Source organism: Heptranchias perlo, chromosome 18 (assembly GCF_035084215.1).
Source record: "Heptranchias perlo isolate sHepPer1 chromosome 18, sHepPer1.hap1, whole genome shotgun sequence".
In the NCBI taxonomy this organism is placed as follows: Eukaryota; Metazoa; Chordata; class Chondrichthyes; order Hexanchiformes; family Hexanchidae; genus Heptranchias; species Heptranchias perlo.
This window is the reverse complement of record NC_090342.1, coordinates 43,013,081-43,037,906: the sequence shown is the minus strand read 5'-3', so window position 1 is coordinate 43,037,906 and position 24,826 is coordinate 43,013,081. Positions and strand designations below refer to the sequence as shown.

The following is a 24,826-nucleotide window of genomic DNA, read 5'->3' as shown; positions in this document are numbered from 1 at the left end:
ATCAATTTGATTGCCAGACCAACCAGCACAGACCAAATTTCAAGCTGACCTTCAGGTTAAAGGGCCTTTGGTTTTTTAAATTGTATTTTCACCAACAGAAATTAAGTTTATCTTGATTTTAATGTTTCAGCCTTTCAGATCGGCATAAAGTTATCCGATTCTGTGATGTATTTTAGCAAGCTGGCTGACCTATTGCTGAATCAGTGAATAAGCAACAGGTGTTGATGTACAGAATGTGAGAAAATATGAGATGGACAGAGTACAAAATAGATTTGTTCCTATATGACGGAAAGGACGTGCTTCAAAGAATAGAGTTCTGCAGATAAATAGATTAAAACGTGAAGCAAAAGCATTTGATAAAACTGGACTAGCAATGTGAAAGAAATTCATGATGAATATAGAAAGTGCAGTGGGAGGTGTAAAATAGATTAAAACGGGTACATTTGGGAAAAAAGGTCAGATAACATAAAGGGAAATCATTAGGGTTACATAAGAACATAAGTAATAGGAGCAGGAGTAGGCCATACAGCCCCTCGAGCCTGCTCCTCCATTCAATAAGATTAGGGCTGATCTTCAACCTCAACTCCACTTTCCTGCACTATCCCCATATCCATTGATTCCCTTAGTGTCCAAATATCCATTGATCTGTCTTGAATATACTCAATGATTGAGCTCCACAGCGTAGAGAATTCCAAAGATTCACAACCCTGAGTGAAGAAATTTTTCCTCATCTCTGTTCTAAATGGCCGATCCTTTATCTTGAGACCATGCCCCCTAGGATGTAGGCTGTTGGGTCCAGGGGATTTGTTGGCTTTTAGTCCCATTAATTTCTCCAGTACTTTTTCTTTACTAATCTTCATTATTTTAAGTTCCTTACTCTCATTAGACCCTGGGTTCCCCACTATTTCCGGTATCTTTTTTGTGACTTCTACTTGAAGACAGGTGCAAAATATTTCTTTAACGTCTCTGCCATTTCCTTACTCTCCATTATAATTTCTCCTGCGTCTGCCTCAAAGGGACCCATGTTTATTTTTGCTATTCGTTTACTTATAGAAGCCCTTACAATCTGTTTTTATATTTCTTGCCAGTTTCCTCTCATTTAATTTTCTCCCCTTTTATCAATTTCTTGGTCAACCTTGCTGATTTCTAAAACCCTCCCAATCCTCAGGCTTACTACTCTTTTTGGCAATATTGTAAGCCTAATTTTAATCTAATACTATCCTTAACTTCTCTAGTTAGCCACGGTTGGATCATTTTTCCCGTAGAGTTTGTATTCCTTAAAGGAATATATATTCATTGGGAATTATGAATTATTTCTTTAAATGTTTGCCATTGCTTATCTGCCGTCATATCTTTTAATCTAATTTCCCAATCTACCTCAGCCAACTCGCCCCTCATACCTAAGTAATTGGCCTTGTTTAAATTTAAGACCCTAGTTTCGGACTTAACTACATCACTCTCGAACTCAAAATGAAATTCATCATATTATGATCACTCTACATCAGAGAATCCTTAACTATAAGATTAATAATTAACACTGCCTCATTACACAATACTAGATCTAAAATAGCCTGTTCACTAGTTGGTTCCTCACAACATTGATCTAGAAAATTGTCTCTAATGTATTCCATAAACTCGTCCTCCAAACTACTTTTGCCAATTTGGTTTGCCCAGTCTATATGAAGATTAAAGTCCACCACAATTATTGCATTACCCTTGTTATATGCTTCTCTAATTTCCTGATTTATACTCTGTCCAACAATATAACTACTGTTATTTAAAAAAAGTAGTTAAGGAGAGGGTAGGGCCACTCGGGCTGGGGCTATCGATCACCTCTCTCGATCTCTCCTTTGGTTTGGACTCTGTTTTCCTCACACCTCTATGAATCACCTTGGGACCTGGTTCTACATTAAATCAATGCACGTTATTGGGAAAACCTTGTGAAGGGTGAAGATTTTGGTGGAAATCTTAAATAAATATTTAGCATCAGTTTTTACAATTGATGGTGGAAGTGATGTAAGTGAGAGAGCTTAGGTGCAGGTTGACAGAGCCAAGGCTTGGGTTCCGCAGGTAACCAGAGGGTATGGCTGGAGTTTAATCTGCTAAAGCCATGTAGCTTACCAGCACAGAGCACTGGGAAGCTTCCTGCTGCTTGTCAAGCTAGGGCCATTCTAGCCTTTAAGGGACTGGTTGGCAGGATTATCTGGAGCTGAGTGGGAAGAATCCTAACCTCCTTTGAGAGGCCCACGCCTCCAGATTCCATTAGAAAGCCAGACTGGCTGGTCAATCATCAGTGGTGCCCTGAAGTACTGTAACCTGCCTGGTTCAAATATTGGATTACCAATTCTGGCACAAAGGGCTAATTGATTCCAAACTTTCATCACTAGTCAAGTTATCTTGAACCACTTTGACATCAAAGAAACTTTGTTTTCCTCCTCCCACCTAAGGAGGATATTCACTAGTTGGTTAATGGATAGCTGACAAAAGTAGATTTGAACCCTTGCTAGGTGGACAGCAGGTACAGTGAGTTACAAGTTGAACAGTACAACATACCATAAAATCTGTCAGTCCATTGCCAGCATCCACCTGATCACAATGATGAGACATACCGTAACCCATGGAATGATAACTCCACCAGTTGGAGATGCGGATCTTCAGTGGCAGCTGCTTTCCTCTCTGTAACCCATTCATGACAGGCACCACCTTGGATATGTTAGTGTGTGTGTTCTTATACCTGGCCCCCAGGTAATCTCTTCCACCAGCCTTTGTCCCAAGTCTTCTGCTCTATCTTCCGCTGCTTTCCAAAGATGCATGGCCTACATTTTTGGGTTTTTGCACCCGACTTTTTCCTTTACCAGCTATACGTAGTCTTTGAAATAATGTGCGTAGCCCCTCCCATTGTGCCTTGAGTGTAGTGCGCTGTGCTTGGTCTGCAAAACTAGAAGTCAGTGTTAACATGGAAACACCATTTTGTATTTTTAAAACAGGCCTAATTTCCATTTTGAACACTTTATTGGCAACTAGTTTGAACGGTCCAGATTTTAGAGTAGCCCCGCCTATTTTGCCATCCCACACAATTTCAGATACAAACTTTTAGTAGTGATTGGCCTCCCTTTAAGACAACAAGTGTTCATATGCTGACCATATAATTGTAGAGTTTAGATTTAGCACAGAATTAACAGAGCTGTTATGTCCACAAAACATCCGGTTATGTAAAGATTTGCCCACAACAACGGTCACTGCAGTTCAAAAGTAATTCATTTTGTGAAAGGCTGTGAGATGTTCTTGGATTATAGGTGCCATATACATGCAAGCATTAATAAAACTAGCTAATGCTTACTTTTTAAAAAATAAAACAGGCAGTTACAACAGAATTCTAGTATAGAGGGTTAAGTACTAAGATTTGTAGTGCTTATTCCAAGATGAGAGCCAGTCATTTTAAAATTTGAATCTATTGGGTTTAATTAATCCTAGTTACAAGGCTTTTCCCCGGCCTGTTGTTACACAGCGCTGGAAACAGATACTTGCTCTAATTTAAACAGGCGGTGTTTGTATTTGGGGAAGGCAACAAGTGTTATCATCATACCAGCACATATTGAAAGTGTTAGCCTCAGCAATCATGAAAGTATTTGATTCCTTTTCCAGTAGTTGTCCCATTGAAGAAAAATTGTAGTATTGGGTTAAAATTTTAGAACCATTTTTTAAAAAAAAACAAAACCACATGTGCCCTTTTTATTTGTTTGAGAATATCGACCTTATTTCCTGCATGGCCCACCCTTCATTTGACTGGTGCTGGAGTCATCTTGTGCTCCTCAGGCTCAGGTGAGAGACTGGGCTTTTCACTTCGGCCACTGAAGTGTTGCCACGGAAACGGCATGTGCCAGGCAGCAGCCAGCTGCGGCATCCATACTACAACTGAGCCAAAATGGCGCAACCAGGAGCAATCCAGGCAGGACCTCATTGAAAGGGAATTTCAGTGCAAGGACAAGTGCTTAGAATTGTAGGGAAAAAATTCTATCAACATGATCTTGTGTGCTGTGTAATAAATACTGACTGGAGTCTGGGGTGAAAAGACTATCCACAGTTGTTTTTTAACAGGCTGATAGTGTTCAGGGTTGTGTTAAGAAATGAGCACAGTATGAAAGAATGAGTTTGCCCCTTTTCACCTCAGCTTGTCTGCATGCATTGAAATGGATGAATATTTACAGGACTTCAAGGAGCAAACCTTGAGGATGGGACAAGGGAGCATTAAATGATGTGTGCTTTCTCCACCCTTTCCATTCTTGTGTAACACAACGGGCGATGGAAATGCCTTGTAATTATGATTAATTTAAAACTAATAGATTCAAATTTTAAAACAATTGGTTCTGATCTAGGAATAACAAACCTTAACATTTAACCCTACAAATCAAAATTTCTTTTTAATTGTCTTTCATTTTAAAAAGTAGATATTATTAGTTTAATAATGTTTGCATTTATTTAACACCTATAATTCAAAATGCCTTGAGAATTTCACACAATTAATTACTTTTAAAGTATAGTAACTTATTAAACGGGCTAATTTTCATATAACTGTCTGTGATAATAGCAATATTAATTCTCTACTATGTCTGTGCATCTGGGTTTGTTAAATGTTAGCTGTGGAATCAAATAGTCATAACCTATACATCATCCATCTGTTCACCTACTGTCTTAAAGGGTGGTTAAATGCTATTATACCTATACAGAATATTACAAAACTGCAGCACGCACTTCCTTTTTTCATTATAAATTCCTATGTCCACGTGTATAATCAAAATCATCTATGTAAACTTGTGACACTAATTACAGCGCCACCACTGGAGGCAAGTGTAGCACCTCAGTTTTGTGTCTCCCAGCTCCTCGGCTTGCACTGCTGAGAAACTCCTGTACTCTGACCAACTCTACTTCTGTGCTTCTCACCTTGACATTTATTGATATGTTTTACTATTTAACCGTCAATCATATAAAATCAAAAGTATTTGTAAAACTAGGACAAAATATATAACATTAAAATAAGGATGGAATAACGCCAGCATGCCCTGGTCCAATTATCCCTGGACCTTTAATCCCACTTCACCTGAATATTGCACTTGTTCTCGCTATGGGAGACCCCTATGTCTTCAAACAAAAAAAAAGCTGGAAATCTGGATTGAAAACAGAAAATGCTGGAAACTTGTAGCGGGTCTGCCATCATCGGTTAGGAGAAAAGACAGTTCATGTTTCAGATATATACACTTCATCAGAACTGAAAGAGAAGAAAGCCCCTAAATAGCGATGAACACGAAAAAGGGGGACAAGGACGTTAACTTCCACTGAAATAGGACGGTTTTTTGGCCTTTTTCCTTATGGGCTGAGTTACATTTTTGGGTATTTTCTATGGGAGATTTTACAGTAGAATCAGACCCATAGGTGAATCTCAACACTCTGACTTCAGGAGTAACTTCACGATCCTTGATGGCTGAGCAAGCTTATGGTAATCTGTCCAGGATAACAAACAGAACAACCTTTCTGATCATTTTAACTACTGGAATTAACCTGTGGCTGCATTGGATTCTACCCTTGTGTTTGATGAGGGGTAGACTATCATAAGTCAAACCTCATTGTTAGGTTTAAGCTGTTAAGTGAATTTGAACTCGCTACCACATGGAGTGGTTGAGGCGAATAGCATAGATGCATTTATGGGGAAGCTGGATAAGTACATGAGGGAGAAAGGAATATAAGGATACCTTGATAGGGTGAGATGAAGTAAGTAGGGAGGAGGCTCGTGTGAAGCATAAACACCGCCATAGACCTGTTGGGCCGAATGGCCTGTTTCTGCGCAGTAAACTTCTATGTAGTTCATTGACAAGTGAATTAATAACTAATATAACACATTTACAGTAGAAATAATACTATCTAGCTCCTCAAAAGGAAAAATCATAATAGGTTGTATTCACTACACTAAATAACCATTCTTTTGAATTAACATTTTATCTACACAGGATTCTTTTCTTCAAACTGTACTAGCCTGACTTGACACTTGGAAATTGCAAGTAGTTTCAACTCAATTCCATTCAGCTCAATTCAGGCACATGTATATTCCACAGCAGTTGTAGATTTAAGTAATTGTCAACTGGATTCAAAAATAACTGGCTGTCATATAGAGAACTGAACAAACCGCAAGGTGATGTGTCCATTTGAATGTGGCTAGTCTTCTCCCCTCAAGCCTACAGTTCAAAATCCGGATTGAACTATTTCACACAACACTTATCTTGATCTAGTCTGAGACATGGATTTTAAAACATTAAAATTAATTGAAAACTGGCTTTTAAACTCCTTTTTATATTGTGACTGGATTTAAAAGGATAGCCACCAAGCCAAAACTAGATAAGAATACTTTCAATTTTTTCCACAGGCCTTTCCCGTGTCTTTTCAGCACCTTTTAATATCCTTTCATACCCTCACTAAGATAATCTTTTGTATCATTTACCAGTTTCCTGCTCTTCTGATAAGTAGTGTGCAGACATTTCAACCCATTAACTTATTTTGCAATTGGAATACTTATAGTTTCTCCCCCTTTTTTGAGTTCAATACTCAATACCTAGAGGCTTTTCAGTTTTCAGTCTGACAAAAGATCTATACCTGAAACGTTAACCTGTTTTTTTTTTATATATCTCTTTTCTGATAATGATGATGATGATGAACCTGCTCTGCATTTCCACCATTTTCTGCTGCTTGCTGTGTGTTTATCCTGTTAGTCATGTGCTGCTGCAATTTAATGTAGAGTATTCCTTTTTTCCAAACCAGATCTTTCTCAAAAGTGACCGTGTGTCGAGGATGGTTCACAGCGGAGGGTGCTCTGCAAACGACTTTCGAGATGTCTTCAAAAAGAATATTGAAAAACGTGTCCGCAGTTTGCCAGAGATCGATGGCCTTAGCAAGGAGACCGTGCTCAGTTCCTGGATGGCCAAGTTTGATGCTATTTACAGAGGGGAAGAGGATCTGCGCAGTAAGCCTGCCCGAATGGCCTTGAGTGCTGTGTCTGAGCTCATTCTCAGCAAGGAGCAATTGTATGAAATGTTCCAGCAGATCCTTGGGATTAAGAAAATTGAACATCAATTGCTTTATAATGCTTGCCAGGTAAGCTGCTAAACCAGTTTTCATATTGACCTTAAAAAAAAGCTTATTCTCAAGAGGGAATGCAACCCAGGTCACACATACTATATAATGCACCAGATTTTGCTGTAAAGATAGCGCTCACCGTTATTTATGTGCAAATCGAACAGTAACATCCGGTGACCGCATGTGCGCAGTTAAACGTGGAAATCGGGAAGTTGCTGCTTGAGATGCGCTGCTTCTCCAAAAGCTGCGTGAAAGCAGCATCTCGTCAGCTGACTCACCATTCAAATGGATTGAACGGTGTGAAGTTCCTGTACTTACTTCATAGATATGAACTAAACTCGCCACAGAAAGTTAAATCAAGTAATTTCAAGTCTAAGTACCCTTTCAACGGCATGGCAAGTCTTAATTACTGACAAGCAACTAATCTGGTACTGACAAGCAACTAATCTGGTACTGAAAATTAACTTTTACAAGTGTGGAGTCTCATTCCTTCAGATTTTAATTATTGTTGGACATTTAAAAAAAATTAAATACAATTTTTTTAACTTTTTCTTTAGAGGGCACCACATCGTTTGGCTGTCCCGTTGACAGTAACTTGCCGTGCAAAAGCTCATAGAAAGTCTATGGGTAAGTGCAAGTCTAATGAATGGCTGGTGCCATTTGTTTGCTGCTCACAGCAAAATCCAGCCCCATATCTATTACAGCGATGATAGATACATCCTTACGGTACCTATGATGGGTTTTATTTCCCTTTATAGTTCAGGCTCACCACCACCTTCTCGAGGGCAATTAGGGATTGGCAATAAATGCTGGCCTTGCCAGCGACGCCCACATCACATGAACGAATAATAAAAAAAGTAAAGTAAAAGTTCATGTCGTGGCATTTTGTATAATATCACTTTCTTGGGAGTATGGTTAAAATAAAGAAAGGACTTGTATTTTTAAAGCGCTTTTCATGCATCCCAAAGTGCTTCACAGCCAATGAAGTACTTTTGAAGTGCAGTCACTGTTGTAATGTAACTGCCAATTTCTGCACAGCAAGGTCTCACAAATAGCAGTGAGATAAATGACCAGATAATCTGTTTTAGATGTTAGTGAAGGGGTAAATATTGGACGGAACTCCAAGAGAAATCCCCTGCTCTTCTTCAAAATAGTGCGGTGGGATCTTTTATGCCGACCTGTGAGGGCAAAGGGGACTTCAGTTTAATGTTTCACCCAATAGGGAGCGCCTCCAACAGGTGACAACGAGAGGAGCACTTCATCGTGCACTGCAGCGAATCTCCCTGCCGCAGAGTCAAGTCTTTCCTGGGTTGGGCACTGGGATGACGAGGGTGGGAATGCTGGGTCCTGGGGCCAGCAGATCAGCTGTGTTAGCAATTGCTGAAGGATCCCGTGAGTGCGCATGCTACACTGGTTTAGCAGTCGCTTCTGTTGCTGTTGCACTGGTTAGAGGAACTGGAGCAGGTTCTTTTAACATCGAGCCTGTTCTTCTCCTGGTAGGCAGGTTGACAGATCGGGGACTCCAAGGGGTGGTGGTATGTGGGGAGATGGTGATTGAGGTAAGGGGGAGCAGCGCATTCAGGGCAGCGGTTTCCATAAAGGAGTGCTTGCTGGGTTTTATTTTCTGGCTTTTCGGAGATGCCATAGTCCAGTAATGATATACCACCTTGTCATTTGTCCAGTTCTGTGAGTGAGAGTAGGCTTGCAAAAATTGACGTTGCGGCCCAGAACTCCTGGCTTAGGCTGCTGGGCCAGGTCATGATGCCCTGGAAGTCTGCATTCTTTGTTTTTCCAAAGTGATTTTCTTTGCCAGCAGTGGGTGAGACAGCAATTAGTTACGGGTGACAGGCTGCTGTGATTGAACTGCATGATTGGAAGTGCTGTGCTTTTATATCACGTGAGCATCCCTAACTGTGCCAGTGTGAATTAATCCCACACCAGTCATTTTTGAGGCCTGTCAGACTGAGCTCACTAATTGCAGTGCCAAATTGTGGACAGTTTTACGCTGTGGGCTCCTGTAAACTAGGCACCAGGTTCCAATTTCCTGAGCTCATTTCATTTAGGATCCTTGTAGCGGGAATTTTTTGAGGAGGTAACAAGGAGGATCAATGAGGGTAGCGGGTTTGATGTAGTGTACGTGGATTTTAGCAAGGCTTTTGACAAGGTGCCACATGGCAGACTGGTCAGAAAAGTAAAAGCCCATGGGATCCAAGGGAACGTGGCTAGTTGGATCCAAAATTGGCTCAGTGGCAGGAAGCAAAGGGTAATGGTTGGCGGATGTTTTTGTGACAGGAAGGTTGTTTCCAGTGGGGCTCCGCAGGGCTCAGTACTAGGTCCCTTGCTTTTTGTGGTTATATTAATGATTTAGACTTAAATGTAGGGGCATGATTAAGAAGTTAGCAGATGATACAAAAGTTGGCTGTGTGGTAGATAGTGAGGAGGAAAGCTGTAGACTGCAGGAAGATATCAATAGACTGGTCAGGTGGGCAGAAAAGTGGCAAATGTAATTCAGTCCAGAGAAGTGTGAGGTAATGCATTTGGGGAGGGCAAACAAGGCAAGGGAATACACAATAAATGTTAGGATACTGAGAAGTGTAGAGGAACAGAGGGACCTTGGTGTGCATGTCCACAGATCCCTGAAGGTAGGAGGACAGGTAGATAAGGTGGTCAAGAAGGCATACGGAATACTTTCCTTTATTAGCTGAGGCATGGAATATAAGAGTAGGGAGGTTATGCTAGAACTGTATGAAACATTAGTTAGGCCACAGCTAGAGTACTGTGTACAGTTCTGGTCACCACATTACAGGAAAGATATGATTGCACTAGAGAGAGTACACAGGAGATTTATGAGGATGTTGCCAGGACTGGAGCATTTTAGCTCTGAGGAAAGATTGGATAGGCTGGGGTTGTCTTCTTTGGAACAGAGGAGGCTGAAGGGAGATTTAATTGAAGTTATAAAGTTATGAGGGGCCGAGATAGAGTGGATAGGAAGGACGTATTGCCCTTAGCAGAGATAACCAGGGGGCATAGATTTAAAGTAATTGGTAGAAGTATTAGAGGGGAGTTGAGGAGAATTTTTTTCACCCAGAGTGTGGTGGGGGTCTGGAACTCACTGCCTAAAAGGGTGGTAGAGACAGAAACCCTCCTCGCATTTAAAAAGTACTTTGATATGCACATGAAGTGCTGCAACCTACAAGGCTACGGACCAAGAGCTGGAAAATGGGATTAGGCTGGATATCTCTTTTTCGGCTGGCAGACACGATGGGCCGAATGGCCTCCTTCTTCTGTGCCGTAAATTTTTATGATGCTATGAGATGCTACTTGTGCCAGTTTCTGTGCAGCAGTCGGGGAAGAAGAAGGCAAAACCCCTTGTCAGATGGGTGAGGTGGCTTGTAGAAGTTAGATGTGCAGGTCCATTACTGTTTGGCACATGTAATAGGATGGCTTTGGTATCATCAGGTAAATGTTTCACATCGTGGGTACAATTCCATGCTGACAACGGTGGAGAGTGCATTTTGGGAAATTGCTCAGCTCCAGACCGTGATTTGCAGCCCATTAAAATGAATCTTCATTTTCTGCTCCTGACTTAGTGCGTTTCTTCCTTCTTTCCACTTTGTCAGCTTTGCAATGAGAATTTTTTAATTCCTGAATTATGGCCTTCCTTTTTTCTTCCTCACCAAATTCTATCCTGCCCTTTCTTCTCTCTTGCTCTTTCCCTCCCTTTGTTGGCTGTGCAGCTATAGAACAGCCATTCATCTGGGCACCCCATTATAGGAAGGATATTAGAACCATGGGAAGGGTGCAGTGAAGATTCACTTCAGTGCAGTTTTGATGGAGTGCAACAGTGTCAGAGGTGTCATCTTTCACATGAGATATTACACTGAGGCACCATCTGCCTGTTCCAGCGGATGTTGTAGATCCCAAAGCACGATTGGAAGAAAAACAAGGAGTTCTTGCCTGCCTGCCCTGGTCGATTTCTTCTTTAACGAACACCACCAAAAACAGGTTAACTAGTAATTCATCATCTCTTGATGTTTTTGGGAATCTTGCTGTACATAAGCTGACTATTCTACTTGCCTACATAACAGTGACTGTGGTTTGGGATGTGACAAGTTGCTACAGGTGAAACAGAGAAGATTAACGGGGATTGAATAGTGCTTGTCGGGATTGTGAAAGATATATACAGGGTAAATTGAGAAAGTTTGATTTCATTGGCTGGTAAATTGGTAATAAGGGTGCATAGCTCAGGGTTATTGCTGGAAGACTATAGGGGAAGGTTTTCACAGAGGGTCATTGGAACATGCAATGCTTTACAATAAGTGGTTATTGAGGCACAAACTATAACATTGCTTAAAAGGAATTAGATAAGTATTTGAAAAGTAAGTATAAATGGTAAAAGAAGGGAAATAGGATTAGAGTAGATAGCTCCAGTTGAAAAGCTGAAACTCCACAGGTTCGATGGGACAAATGGTCTCCTTCTGTGCTGTAATTTCTATGATTGCCTGGGAAATTGAGTGGAAGGTTTCAAATTATTATGCGGGGGGTTAAGACTTCACAGCGCAAATGTTCTCTTTTTGGCTTTCTTCTCTCCCTCCATCTCACTTTAAATTATTATTAATTGAACATCAAGTATCAACACTGCTGATGAACTAGCTGTATAATGATGTCTTAATGAATGAACACTTACTTCAGCTATTCTTACTTTTCTGCATGAATGTATTGATTACGGTTTAATTTCTTACTGATTAAATAGATTCTGTGCTATCATTTACAGGCTACCTAGTTAATTTATCTCAATGAAATTTGCATCTTGCACATCTTGCTTGTAAGTTGGGAGTCCTAATTAAGTGCCCCGCAAAGACATTATAAGTATCAGAAACTGGAAGATGAATCGCCTTGACAATTAATCCACCATCTATGTTGTGGAACTGCTTCTAGTGACACTGCTTCCGCAATAGGATCCGGGCACTTTAAGAATTCACGCTGTTTCACTGTGGGTTGTGAATGGGAACAGCAACAACTTACATTTATATGGTCCGTTTAACATGGCAAAAACTTCTCCAGGTGCTTCATAGCTTGATGTCGAGCCCAAGTGAGAATGGGAGGGAATGGTTTAAAGGACCTGGCTGAAGGCATGGTCAAAGAGGTAGAAGTGGAAGAGCGGAGATTGAAAAGATAGTTGAATGCGATTGAAGAGGTGAGGAGTTAGCAAGGCCATGAAGAGATTTGTAGACGAGGATGGGGATTTTGAAGTTGATGTGCTGAGGGACAATGGAAACCAGCTAGGGCAAGGTGAGCAGGACTGGGCACGCAGCAGCGTTCTGGATGAATTTGAATGAGGGTTGGATTTCGGGAGGCTAGCGAGGAGGGCTTTGGAGAATTCGAGTCTGGAGCTGACAAACGCAAGGATGCACAAAAGTCATATTGTCACAGTCACATTTTCCAACTTGGGGAAAGGGGGGACGGGGGTTGGTCGTGAAAGTCTGTTTTGGTCAGCATTATGAAATCTGCATTGCTGACCAGTACTGGTGGGCTGAGAGCTTAGATTAACATGGTGTCACTGACGCCTGACAGCTAGCAGCAACAAATCAAGTTCAGCTCTGAGAGTCTTCAGTGTATTGCTTTCCCTTTGAAAACATCAATTCTAGATTAATTATGGACTCGGATGATTAAGTACTCTATGCTGATGGGGCTTGATGGGGTGCTGGTGTCGCCTGTGGATGAAAGATGGTTAAAGTGGAATAATGGAGACATGTAACGATAGAAGTGCCTTAACTGCCTCATTATCTTCTGGGATCAGGAAGCATTAATAACAGATGGGGTAAAGAATGTGATGGATTGGATTGTAACTGGCCTATAGAAGTGTCCTAGCTTCCTTGTGTTCTCGTTGCTGCTGACAGTTACAATTCCATGGCATAGTTTTGATGTTACGATTTATTCAATATTCTCCTCTCCCTGTTGATGATAGTAAGGAATTAGATAAGAAGGGGTAGCATGAGTTACTTCAAAAAAATCAATTAGTTTATGTATTAGTTTCCGTGTCAGTTTTGGCTCAATGGTAGCACTCTAGCCTCTGAGTCAGGAGGTTGTGGGTTTAAGCCCCACTCCAGAGATGTCAGCGCATAACCTAGATCAACACTTCAATGCAGTACTGAGGGAATGCTGCATTGTCAGAGGTGCTGTCTTTTGGATGAAACATTAAATCAAAGCCCAGTATGCCCTTTCAGATGGATGTAAAAGATCCCATGGCACTATTTGAAGAAGAGCAGGGGAGTTGCTTTGGTGTTTCGGCCTACATTTATCCCTCAAGCAACAACACTAAAACAGATTATCTAGACATTTATTTCATTGCTGTTTGTGAGACCCAGCTGTGAGCCAATTAGCCGCCACATGTGCCTACATTATACTAGTGACTATGCTTCAAAAGTACTTTATTGGCTGTGCAGTGCTTTAGAACATCCGAGGTCATGAAAGGTGCTTTATAAATACAAGTTCTTTCTTCTTCCTAACTTAGCTGTATTTTGCTTGATTTCTTCTTGTTATGAAGTATATCAAAACCTCCAAGGTTTAACATCCTCAAACAGGTGAAAGTAGCCTGGTGGTTTTACCTTGGCCTCAAGTTAAATTGTGAAGTGAAATCAGCTACGCTGCCAGTGGCATCATTTTAATTATCGCTGCTAATGAGCAATGTCACCATTTGAGACTATTGATGCTGATGATCTTTAACGTGGATGAAAAGCTGCAGAATTCGGCACCAATTGTCTTTTGAAGAGACGTTGACAAAGGCCACAAAATGTCAGACGCACTGGGCTGTAGCTACTGTTGCGTTTCAGCAGATGAATGAAAAAGCTATTCACTCCCACAGGAAGCAGCAATTACCTTGGCAAGAATCGATCTGTAACCTTAGACCCAATAATTGGCGGTGTGACTATATTCTAGTTAATGACAAATTACTGGCAGGTCGCATGATTTACATTTCTTGAATCTATATTTAAATTGTTAATTGAAAGGCAGATTGCCTGACAAATATTTTTACAGGATGGACGCAAATGATTTATTCAACTTTTTGGACATAGTGCTCAAAGACATTCTATCGGAGTCCAGCTTTTTTTTTAGTTTCTTAAAATAGTAAATTACTATGTCACTGATACATTGCATTTATGCAGACTTGCATTTATATAGCGCCTTTCACGACCTCAGGACATCCAAAACGCTTTACAGCCAATGAGGTACATTTGAAGTGTAGTCACAGTTATAATGTGGGAAACGTGCGTACAAACAGCGGTGAGATCGTAACCATAACAATCTGTTATTAGGTGTTGGTTGAGGTAAAAATATTCGTCAGGACACCAGGGAGAACGCCCCTACTCTTCTTTGAAATAGATCTATGGGATCTTTTATGTCTGCCCGAGAGAACAGATGAGGCCTCGGTTTAATGTCTCATCCAAAAGACGACACCTCCATCTGTACTGCATTGGAGTATCAGCCTAGATTTTGTGCTCAAGTCCCACAATGTGCAATCTTCTGACACAGAGGAGGGAGTGTTACCACCAAGACACAGCTGACACATGTTAATATAGCAGCTTGTATATATCATCATACCGATAGATTGCTGCCATGGAGCCTGTTACAGTCATTACATCACATTTGGTTGCTGGTCTGGATGAGAAACTCCATATTACCAGACTCATCAAGTGGTCATGAATTACAGGCTCACTTTGCTAAATACCGTCACACATTTTTAATAAAAAGAGTCCACTTTTTTCCTCCGCTGTTTTACACCCTCATATTTTGAAGGTGCTGAGTCTTTCTGAGATATGGTTTCACTGTCGCCAGTTGCCATTTGGTACTTGCTGAAGTGGCCATTTTTGAGTGTCAGGAAAACTGTAGAGTCACGGTGGGTTAACACAGTCCAGTCTCATCCTGTCCTCACCTGATAAACCACTCATGCACTTTCAACAGAGGTGCCTGGGTAGTGACCAGGAATAGGATCCCTGACAAAGTTTCCTTTCTCTAGCCCCAGGCTATTGAGGCCAGCTGTAACATCTCTACCACCATCTAGGCTGAGATCAACTACCTCAGGACAGACTGGAGATCAAGTCGGGGACCTTCTGTTCCGTATGGCTTAGCATGTTGAAAACCTAAGCCAGCTAAGCAGGCAGCCGACCTGTTTACCCACTAGGCTATTGGAGAATTTGGGAACAGCATAACTCCATCTCGGATTCTTTTACAGGGCCTGTTAATTGGAATAAATCCTGACGTAACATTGATATCCATTTTCAGCGGTACAAATAGAACTGCCTTTTAAAATGCGTACTCCAGCCTAAAGATAGAAATGGCCCTGGGTGTAGACACAGGCTGTTGGCGGCAGTTGTTTTTCATAGATATGGTGATGGTGATGCAAGGTTCCACAGTGCTGGCAGACCTCTGGTACCTTGCCCGTGTGTCTCATTTTACTTTTGTGAATCTAGACAGTAAGGATGTGGAAGGTAATTTTACTGTGGTATGCATCACAGCTGATTCTAAAACTGTCCTTAGTAGATATCTGCGCTCACAGTTCTGGCCAGAGGTGGTATTTTAATGGACATGAGCATGAGTTCCTGGCTGATTTTTCTTTTCTCCTTTTTGGCCTGTGAGTGCCCAGGTATTTGTTACATTCCCACTGCTGACTTGGCTAAGATTGACTAAATCAGTACAGTCCAGGAGCTTTTAGCCTGTGATTATCCTAGTCTGAAATAAAAACAGAAAATGCTGGAGAAGCTCAAGAGTGAGGCAGCATCTGTGGAGAAAGAAACAGAGTTAATGTTTCAGGTCGAAGACCTTTCATCAGAACTGGAAGATGTTAAAGAGTTAAAGGTTTTAAGCACCTACAGAGCTAGGGAAAGGGAGGGGAGGGGAGGAAAGAACAAAAGGGAAGATCTGTGATGGGTGGAGGGCAACAGTGATTAAATGACAAAAGGGATGATGGTGCAAGGCAAGGAGGGTGGTAATAAGACAAGTTAAGAAACAAAAGATTGATCAGGAGTAGCTGTAAATGGCAGCAGCAGAACCATTACCAGCTGTCTGAAAAAATGGGAGCAGTGATTATGATCTGAAGTTATTGAAATCAATGTTGAGTCTGGAAGGTTGTAAAGTATCTAAACAAAAGATGAGGTGCTGTTCCTGGAGCTTACGTTGAGCTTCATTGGAACACTGTAAGAGGCTGAGGGCAGAGAGGTCAGAGTGGGAGTGGGACGGGGAATTAAAATGGCAAGTGACCAGCAGGTCAGGGTCACGCTTGTGGTCAGAGCGGAGGTGTTCAGCAAAGCGATCACCCAGTCTGCGTTTGGTCTCCCCAATGTAGAGGAGACCGCATTGTGTGCAGCGGATACAGTATATTAAATTGAAAGAAGTACAAGTAAACCCCTGTTTCACCTGGGAGGAGTGTTTGGGGCCCTGGACGGTGGGAAAGGAGGAGGTGAAGGGGCAGGTCTTGCATCTCCTGCGCTTGCACGGGAAGGGGAGGAGAGTGGGTGTTGGGGGTGATGGAAGAGTGGACCAGGGTGTCACGGAGGGAGCGGTCCCTCTTCTCTCCCCTCCCCCATTTTCCTGGCCCTGTACTTGCTTAAAAACTTTAACTCTAACATCTTCCAGTTCTGACGAAAGGTCTTTGACCTGAAATGTTAACTCTGTTTCTTTCTCCACAGATGCTGCCTGACTTGCTGAGCTTCTCCAGCACTTTCTGTTTTTATTTCAGATTTCCAGCATCCGCAGTATTTTGTTTTTGATTATCCTGGTATGTATGGCTCTGCAGTACGTGGGGTGATACATTTATACCCATTGAGCTATTAAAGATGATATTTGTGTCAATGTCCAAATGAACATTGTCGAACAGTCTGGATTATCGAAGACTTGCCCACAATTTTGAGTAGGTTTGAGATGCTATTCAAATGTTGGTGATGGGTAACTATACACAACTTGTTTGTTATCTGAATCCTTTTCTCTTCCGCCCCCCGCCATCTTGTTTACCATAACACCTTGCTTTGTATTCATTAGATCTCCTATCCGTAAGGTACTTGTGTGTTGATCTAAACGGTGAGACTTTTGCTTTATGCCATATTTAGGGAACAAAAGCTTAGTTAAATAATGAGCAATGTAACATGGCTGTTGCAAATTAATTATTTGTGTGATTCTCAACTGGGGTGCTTTCTCATGTTGGTTGCAGCATTCATTAATGATCACTGGCTGAAAAGCTTGACCCTTGCTGTTTACCTTTTGTTGCTGTTTATTCTGGTGAAACGATCTGTGCAACCAGTGCTCGTTGCAGCCTGACTGCAGTAATCTGTCAGATGTAATGTATTTCCAGAGTGAAGGTTTGCTACTACTATTTGCTTTGCCTGACCCTTTTTGCTGAGCAACGTTGCAATGTAAATTCAATAATAAAAGTAGTCGATTGCTGTATAAACTAATAGAGCTCCGAGCAATGGGATTGCAATGCTGTTGTCATTCTTGATTGAGTCACAGTCAGCCACATCTCGAGTGTGGCAAGTAGATGATGAATAAGAATAAAATATTGATTATATCCATGCCTGGAATTTTTCATAAATGATGCATGCTTAGTTTGGACTGAGATGATAGTCTTTGAAAGTTAATTCTGCAGCCCAGCAGAATTGCAATCAAACTAATGCACAATCCCACCACAGAGGAAGACATCATCCCCGAGAAAGGACACTTGAGAACAAGTTAATCAAAGCCCACACAACTTATAACCAAATGAAGCATTACAGCTTCCAAAATACACCAAACAAAATCTGCGATGCACTGTTGTGAATTTCCATGTACTCATATACTATGCTCTGAAAGTTGGTGAAATCACTAATGGCAAAATGCATAAAACTTCCAAAACATAACAGGAGATATCCAAACCCACTTTCCCCCAGGTGTCTAGAATATATCTTTTTCTTTGTATAACATATTCAAATTAAATGCTTATAAAAGAGATGCCTCTATGTTGCTGCCACAGACTTACGTAACCTTAGCAAATGAAGATTTGTGTTGTTAAAGCACTTTCAAATAACAGTTCTATAAACTAGTGATTAATAGAAAAATTTGAGAGTTCAATTTTTTTTGAAGTTATTTAAATGGTGTTACAGACCGCTATTGTTAAAAGTGGTGTTTGTCTCACTTTTGAGAGAGTTGGTTCTGTATTTAAAAAAAACTCATTTACAGAAATAGACATCATTAGGCTTTAGTTCAAACTGCTCTACTTGTTCTTACAATACGATAAGTCGAGGGATCGTCCTACAATAACTTCAAGATTGAAATTGACATGAACTACAATTAAAATGGTCCATCACCAGATGATGTGTCCTGTGTGTCACAATGAGCTCTTTTACTCAACGGTTTCTCTCTAAATTGTATTCTGAAATGTTGTGGTTTTTTGCATATCACTTTTTTTTTAAAAATGCTCTTTCAAAAGTGAAAGAAGTTCAATATCCTTGTGGTGAATATAGATGTTTAAATATTAGGGGGTGGAGAATTTTGGAAGATCATAACCAATGCATCCACTATCTCTGCAGCCACCTCTTTTAGAACCTTAGGATGTGGGCCATCAGGTTGAGGGGATTTATTGGCTTTTAGTCCCATTAGTTTCTCAAGTACTTTTTCTTTACTAATAATTACTTTAAGTTCCTCACTCTCATTAGCCCCTTGGTTCCCCACTATTTCTGCTATACTTTTTGTGTCTTCTACTGTGAAGGCAGATACAAATTATTTGTTTAATGCATCTGCCATTTCCTGATTTCCCCATTCTAATTTCTTCTGTCTCAGCCTCGAGGGGACCAATATTTACTTTTGCTACTGTTTCTTTTTACATACTTGTAGAAGCTGTTACAATCCGTTTTTATATTTCTTGCTAGTTTACTTTCATATTCTATTTTCTCCCTTTTTATCAATGTTTTGGTCGTCCTTTGCTGGTTTCTAAAAACTCTCCCAATCTTCAGGCTTACTGCTCTTCTTGGCAACATTATAGGCCTCTTCTTTTAATCTAATACTATCCTTAACTTCTTTAGTTAGCCATGGGTGGATCACTTTTCCCATGGAGTTTTTATTTCTCAATGGAATGTGTATTTGTTGAGAATATTGAAATATTTCTTTAAATGTTTGCCAAATGCCTCTATTTATAAAGCTAAGGACCCTCTATGCCTTTTTAACAGCCTTCTCAACTTGTCCTGCCACCTTCAAAGACTTGAATACATATACCCCTAGGTCTCTCTGTTCCTGTACCCCCTTTAAAAATGTACCATTTAGTTTATATTGCCTCACCTCATTCTTCCGACCAATATGAATCACTTCACACTTCTCTGCGTTAAATTTCATCTGCCATGTGTGTGCCTATTTCACCAGTTTGTCTATGTCCTTTTGAAGTCTGTTACTATCCTCCACATTGTTTACTACATTTCTGAGTTTTGTGTAATGTGCAAGCTTTGAAATTATGCCCTGTATACCCAAGTCCAGGCCATTAATATATGTCAAAAAGAGCAATGGTCCCAACACCATTGCACACTTCCCTCCAGTCTGAAAAACAACAGTTTACCACTACTCTTGGCTTTCAGTCCCTTAGCCAATTTCGTATCCAACAACTTGCATTTACATAGCGCCTTTAACGTAGTCAAATGTCCCAAGGCACTTCACAGAAGCGATATCAAGCAAAATTTGACACCGAGCCACATAAGGGAGATATTAGGACAGGTGACCAAAAGCTTGATCAAATAGGTAGGTTTTAAGGAGCATCTTAAAGGAGGAGAGAGGGGTAGAGAAGTGGAGAGGCTTAGGGAGGGAATTCCAGTGCTTAGGGCCTAGGCAGCTGAAGGCATGGCCACCAATGGTTGAGCGATTAAAATTGGGGATGCGCAGGAGGCTAGAATTGGAGGAGTGCAGAGATCTCGGAGGGTTGTAGGGCTGAAGGAGGTTAGAAATAGGGAGGGCCAATGCCATGGAGGGATTTGAAAACAAGGATGAGAATTTTAAAATCGAGGTGTTTCCGGACTGGTAGCCAATGCGGGTTAGCGAGCAATGGGTGAAGGGTGAACGGGACTTGGTGCGAGTTAGGATACAGGCAGCAGAGTTTTGGATGATCTCAAGCTTATGGAGGTTGGAAGATGGGAGGCTGGCCAGGAGAGCATTGGAATAGTCAAGTCTAGAGGTAAAAAAAGGCATGGATGAGGGTTTCAGCAGTAGATGAGCTGAGGCAGGGGCGAAGACTGGCGATGTTTCGGAGGTGGAAGTAGGTTGTCTTGGTGATGGAGTGGATATGGGCTTGGATGCTCATTTCAGAGTCAAATAGGACGCCAAGGTTGCGAAAGGTCTGGTTCAGTCCCAGACAATGGCCAGGTAGAGGGATGGAGTCAGTGGCTAGGGAAGGGAGTTTGTGGTGGGGATCGAAGACAATGGCTTCAGTCTTCCCATATTTAGTTGGAGGAAATTTCTGCTCATCCGATACTGGATGTTGGACAAGCAGCATGTCAAATCAGAGTCAGTGGAGGGGTCAAAAAAGATGGTGGTGAGGTAGAGCTGGGTATCGTCAGTGTACATGTGGAACCTGGCGTTATGTTTTCGAATGATGTCGCTGAGAGGCAGCATGTAGATGAGAAATCGGAAGGGGCCAAGGATAGATCCTTGGGGGACTCATGAGGTAACAGTGCGGGAGTGGGAAGAGAAGCCATTGCAGGTGATTCTCTGGCTGCGATTGGATAGTTAAGAATGGAATCAGGCGAGGGCAGTCCCACCCAGCTGGACGTCAGAGGACCAGCATTAGAGGAGGATGGTGTGGTCAACCGTATCAAAGGCTATAGACAGGTTGAGAAGGATGAGGAGGGATGGTTTACCATGGTCACCGTCTCATAGGATGTCACTTGTGACTTTTTTCATGTCATTTACTTACCTAGCTTCCCCTTAAATGTAGTATTGAAATGGAGTATTTGATGCTTTCTGCCTCAAATACCCCTTGTGGGAGTGAGTTCCACATTCTAACCAATCTCTGGGTAAAGAAGTTTCTCCTGAATTCCCTATTGAATTTATTAGTGACTATCTTATATTCGTGGCTTCTAGTTTTGATCTCCCCCACAAGTGGAAATATCTTCTCCATGTCTACCCTATCAAACCCTTTCATAATCTTAAAGACCTCTATCAGGTCACCCCTCGGCCTTCTCTTTTCTAGAGAAAAGAGCCCCAGCCCGTTCAATCTTTCCTGATTGGTATAACATCTCAGTTCTGGTATCATCATGTTGCACATGCTCAGTAAAATCCTGACCCAGAAGGTTGAGCTGACATTGGGCATTGATCTTGTCTTTCCATAACAGCTGAGGATCAAAAAGGAGAATGGGATTCAGGTTTCAGGTTTATACTTGGCTTTGCTTTATCTGAACAATACCAAGCACTCTTTAAAGCCAGTTCATTCCTGTCAAGATTGAATGATGCCTTCATACTGGTTGATGAAAGACCTGTGTGTTTACATTGACAACCAGACATCAGTCTGGACCTTATTTTGTTGTGTACAAATGGGACTTAAAAGAGACTGTGTAGCAGCAGAGGACTAAGAGTATGTGGGATGTCAATACAATTGGAAGACTTTTGATTTTGGGATTGCTGAAGTAGTGATTCAAAGCTGCCAGTCTTGTTTCATGACTACAAGTGAGATTTTATGAACACAATGACCAAATTGGATTTCAGCTCGATATGGATGCTGAATAGAGGCTTTAATTTCCAGTGAGTGGGATAAGAGGTACAGCTTACAGTTGAAAATAGCATCAGACCAAAATAAATGAAGTTGAAGTACTTTCTGTTCAATTTCATCTATTAAAAAAAGAAAATTGTAACATTCATTATATTAGTGCAGAATTACATTTGCAGTTCTCAGAGAAATGGCCCTTTTGAGAAAAGGATCTTTCTTGACTTGGAGAAAGGTGGGTTTTTCTTAAAGGCTACTGTTTCCTGAAACGAATTGTTGATTAACACTAGACATTGCAAAACAGAGAGTAAAACCTACATGGAGTATTCCGTTCATAATGCACTTGAAGTAAAGCACTGATTATGAACTTGCCTTGCTTCACATGCGGTGTAGAGCTGTCACTGCAGTCAGTAATCGGAATGCATGACAGGTAACCACCATAATGAAAAAGGAAAAATCGGCTGAGAGATCTGTGATCAGAAAATGTCTTTTTTCTGATGATGGATCCTGTTCATCCTACCTCTTGCTTGTTGTACAAAGTATGATATTTTATAGAAGAATTCAAACCGTAACAATTACCTTCACACTTCCACTATTAGATGTTGCCCTTGAACTTTCACAAGAGCCTCACACAATGTTGGTGATTTTATTTTGTAAAATTTTCCACCGAATATAAAATGTACAGGACCGCAATTGTTATATTCTTGGAATAGGGTATGGCAGCATAGTGGTTATGTTACTGGACCAGTAATCCAGAAGGCCCAGACTAATAATCTGGAGTCGTGAGTTCATATCCTGCCACGGCAGCTGGGGAATTTAAAGTCAATTAATGAAATAAAATAATTAAATAAAATCTGGAATTAAAATACTAGTATCAGTAATGGTGTCGTAAAAACCCATCTGGTTCACTAATGTCCTTTTAGGGAAGGAAACCTGCCGTCCTTAACCGGCCTGGCCTATATGTGACTCCAGACCCACAGCAATGTGGTTGATCCTTAATTGCCCTCTGAAATGGCCTAGCAAGCCATTTAGTTGTACAATCTCGCTTAAAAAAAAAGTAATAATAAGAATAAAACCGGACGGACCACCCGGCATCGGACCACTAGGCACCGGACACGACAACGGCAAACCAAGCCCAGTCGATCCTGCAAAGTCCTCCTCAGTAACATCTGGGGACTTGTGCCAAAATTGGAAGAGCTGTCCCACAGATTAGTCAAGCAACTGCCTGACATAGCCACACTCACAGAATCATACCTTTCAGCCAACGTCCCAGACTCTTCCATCACCATTCCTGGGTATGTCCTGTGTCACCGGCAGGACAGACTGACCAGAGGTGGCGGTACAGTGGTATACAGTCAGGAGGGACTGGCCCTGGGAGTCCTCAACATTGACTCTGAACCCCATGAAATCTCATGGCATCAGGTCAGACATGGGCAAGGAAACCTCCTGCTGATTGCCACCTACCGCCCTCCCTCAGCTGATGAATCAGTCCTCCTCCATGTTGAACACCACTTGGAGGAAGCACTGAGGGTAGCAAGGGCACAGAATGTACTCTGGATGGGGGACATCAATGTCCATCACCAAGAGTGGCTCGGTAGCACCATTACTGACCGAGCTGGCCGAGTCCTGAAGGACATAGCTGCTAGACTGGGCCTGCGGCAGGTGGTGAGCGAACCAACACGAGGGAAAAGCTTACTTGACCTCGTCCTCACCAATCTACCTGTCGCAGATGCATCTGTCCATGACGGTATTGGTAGGAGTGACCACCGCACAGTCCTCGTGGAGACGAAGTCCCGTCTTCGCACTGAGGACACCATCCAACGTGTTGTGTGGCGCTACCACCGTGCTAAATGGGATAGATTCAGAACAGATCTAGCAACTCAAAACTGGGCATCCATAAGACGCTGTGGGCCATCAGTAGCAGCAGAATTGTATTCCAGCACAATCTGTAACCTCATGGCCTGGCATATTCCTGAATCTACCATTACCAACAAGCCAGGGGATCAACCCTGGTTCAATGAGGAGTGTAGAATAGCATGCCAGGAGCAGCACCAGGCATACCTAAAAATGAGGTGCCAACCTGGTGATGCTACAACTCAGGACTACATGTATGCTAAACAGCGGAAGCAACATGCTATAGACAGAGCTAAGCGATTCCACAACCAACGGAACGGATCAAAGCTCTGCAGTCCTGCCACATCCAGTCGTGAATGGTGGTGGACAATTAAACAACTAACGGGAGGAGGAGGCTCTGTAAACATCCCCATCCTCAATGATGGCGGAGTCCAGCACGTGAGTGCAAAAGACAAGGCTGAAGCATTTGCAACCATCTTCAGCCAGAAGTGCCGAGTGGATGATCCATCTCGGCCTCCTCCCGATATCCCCACCATCCCAGAAACCAGTCTTCAACCATTTTGATTCACTCCACGTGATATCAAGAAACGGCTGAGTGCACTGAATACAGCAAAGGCTATGGGCCCCGACAACATCCCAGCTGTAGTGCTGAAGACTTGTGCTCCAGAACTAGCTGCGCCTCTAGCCAAGCTGTTCCAGTACAGCTCCAACACTGGCATCTACCCAACAATGTGGAAAATTGCCCAGGTATGTCCTGTCCACAAAAAGCAGGACAAATCCAATCCGGCCAATTACCGTCCCATCAGTCTACTCTCAATCATCAGCAAAGTGATGGAAGGTGTCGTCGACAGTGCTATCAAGCGGCACTTACACACCAATAACCTGCTCACTGATGCTCAGATTGGGTTCCACCAGGACCACTCGGCTCCAGACCTCATTACAGCCTTGGTCTAAACATGGACAAAAGAGCTGAATTCCAGAGGTGAGGTGAGAGTGACTGCCCTTGACATCAAGGCAGCATTTGACCGAGTGTGGCACCAAGGAGCCCTAGTAAAATTGAAGTCAATGGGAATCGGGGAAAACTCTCCAATGGCTGGAGTCATACCTAGCACAAAGGAAGATGGTAGTGATTGTTGGAAGCCA

General features: G+C 41.9%; 1 protein-coding gene across 3 annotated transcripts in view; it reads left to right on the top strand.

Annotated features, from left to right (window-relative positions):
• cadps2 (Ca++-dependent secretion activator 2) overlaps nucleotides 1-24,826 on the top strand; it is a 603,629-nt gene that overhangs the window by 193,299 nt on the left and 385,504 nt on the right. For all 3 annotated transcript variants that reach the window (XM_067999803.1, XM_067999802.1, XM_067999801.1), the window contains exon 3: nucleotides 6,808-7,140. In XM_067999803.1, the coding sequence (XP_067855904.1) occupies nucleotides 6,808-7,140 (333 nt within the window). The remainder of the gene's footprint in view (nucleotides 1-6,807; nucleotides 7,141-24,826) is intronic.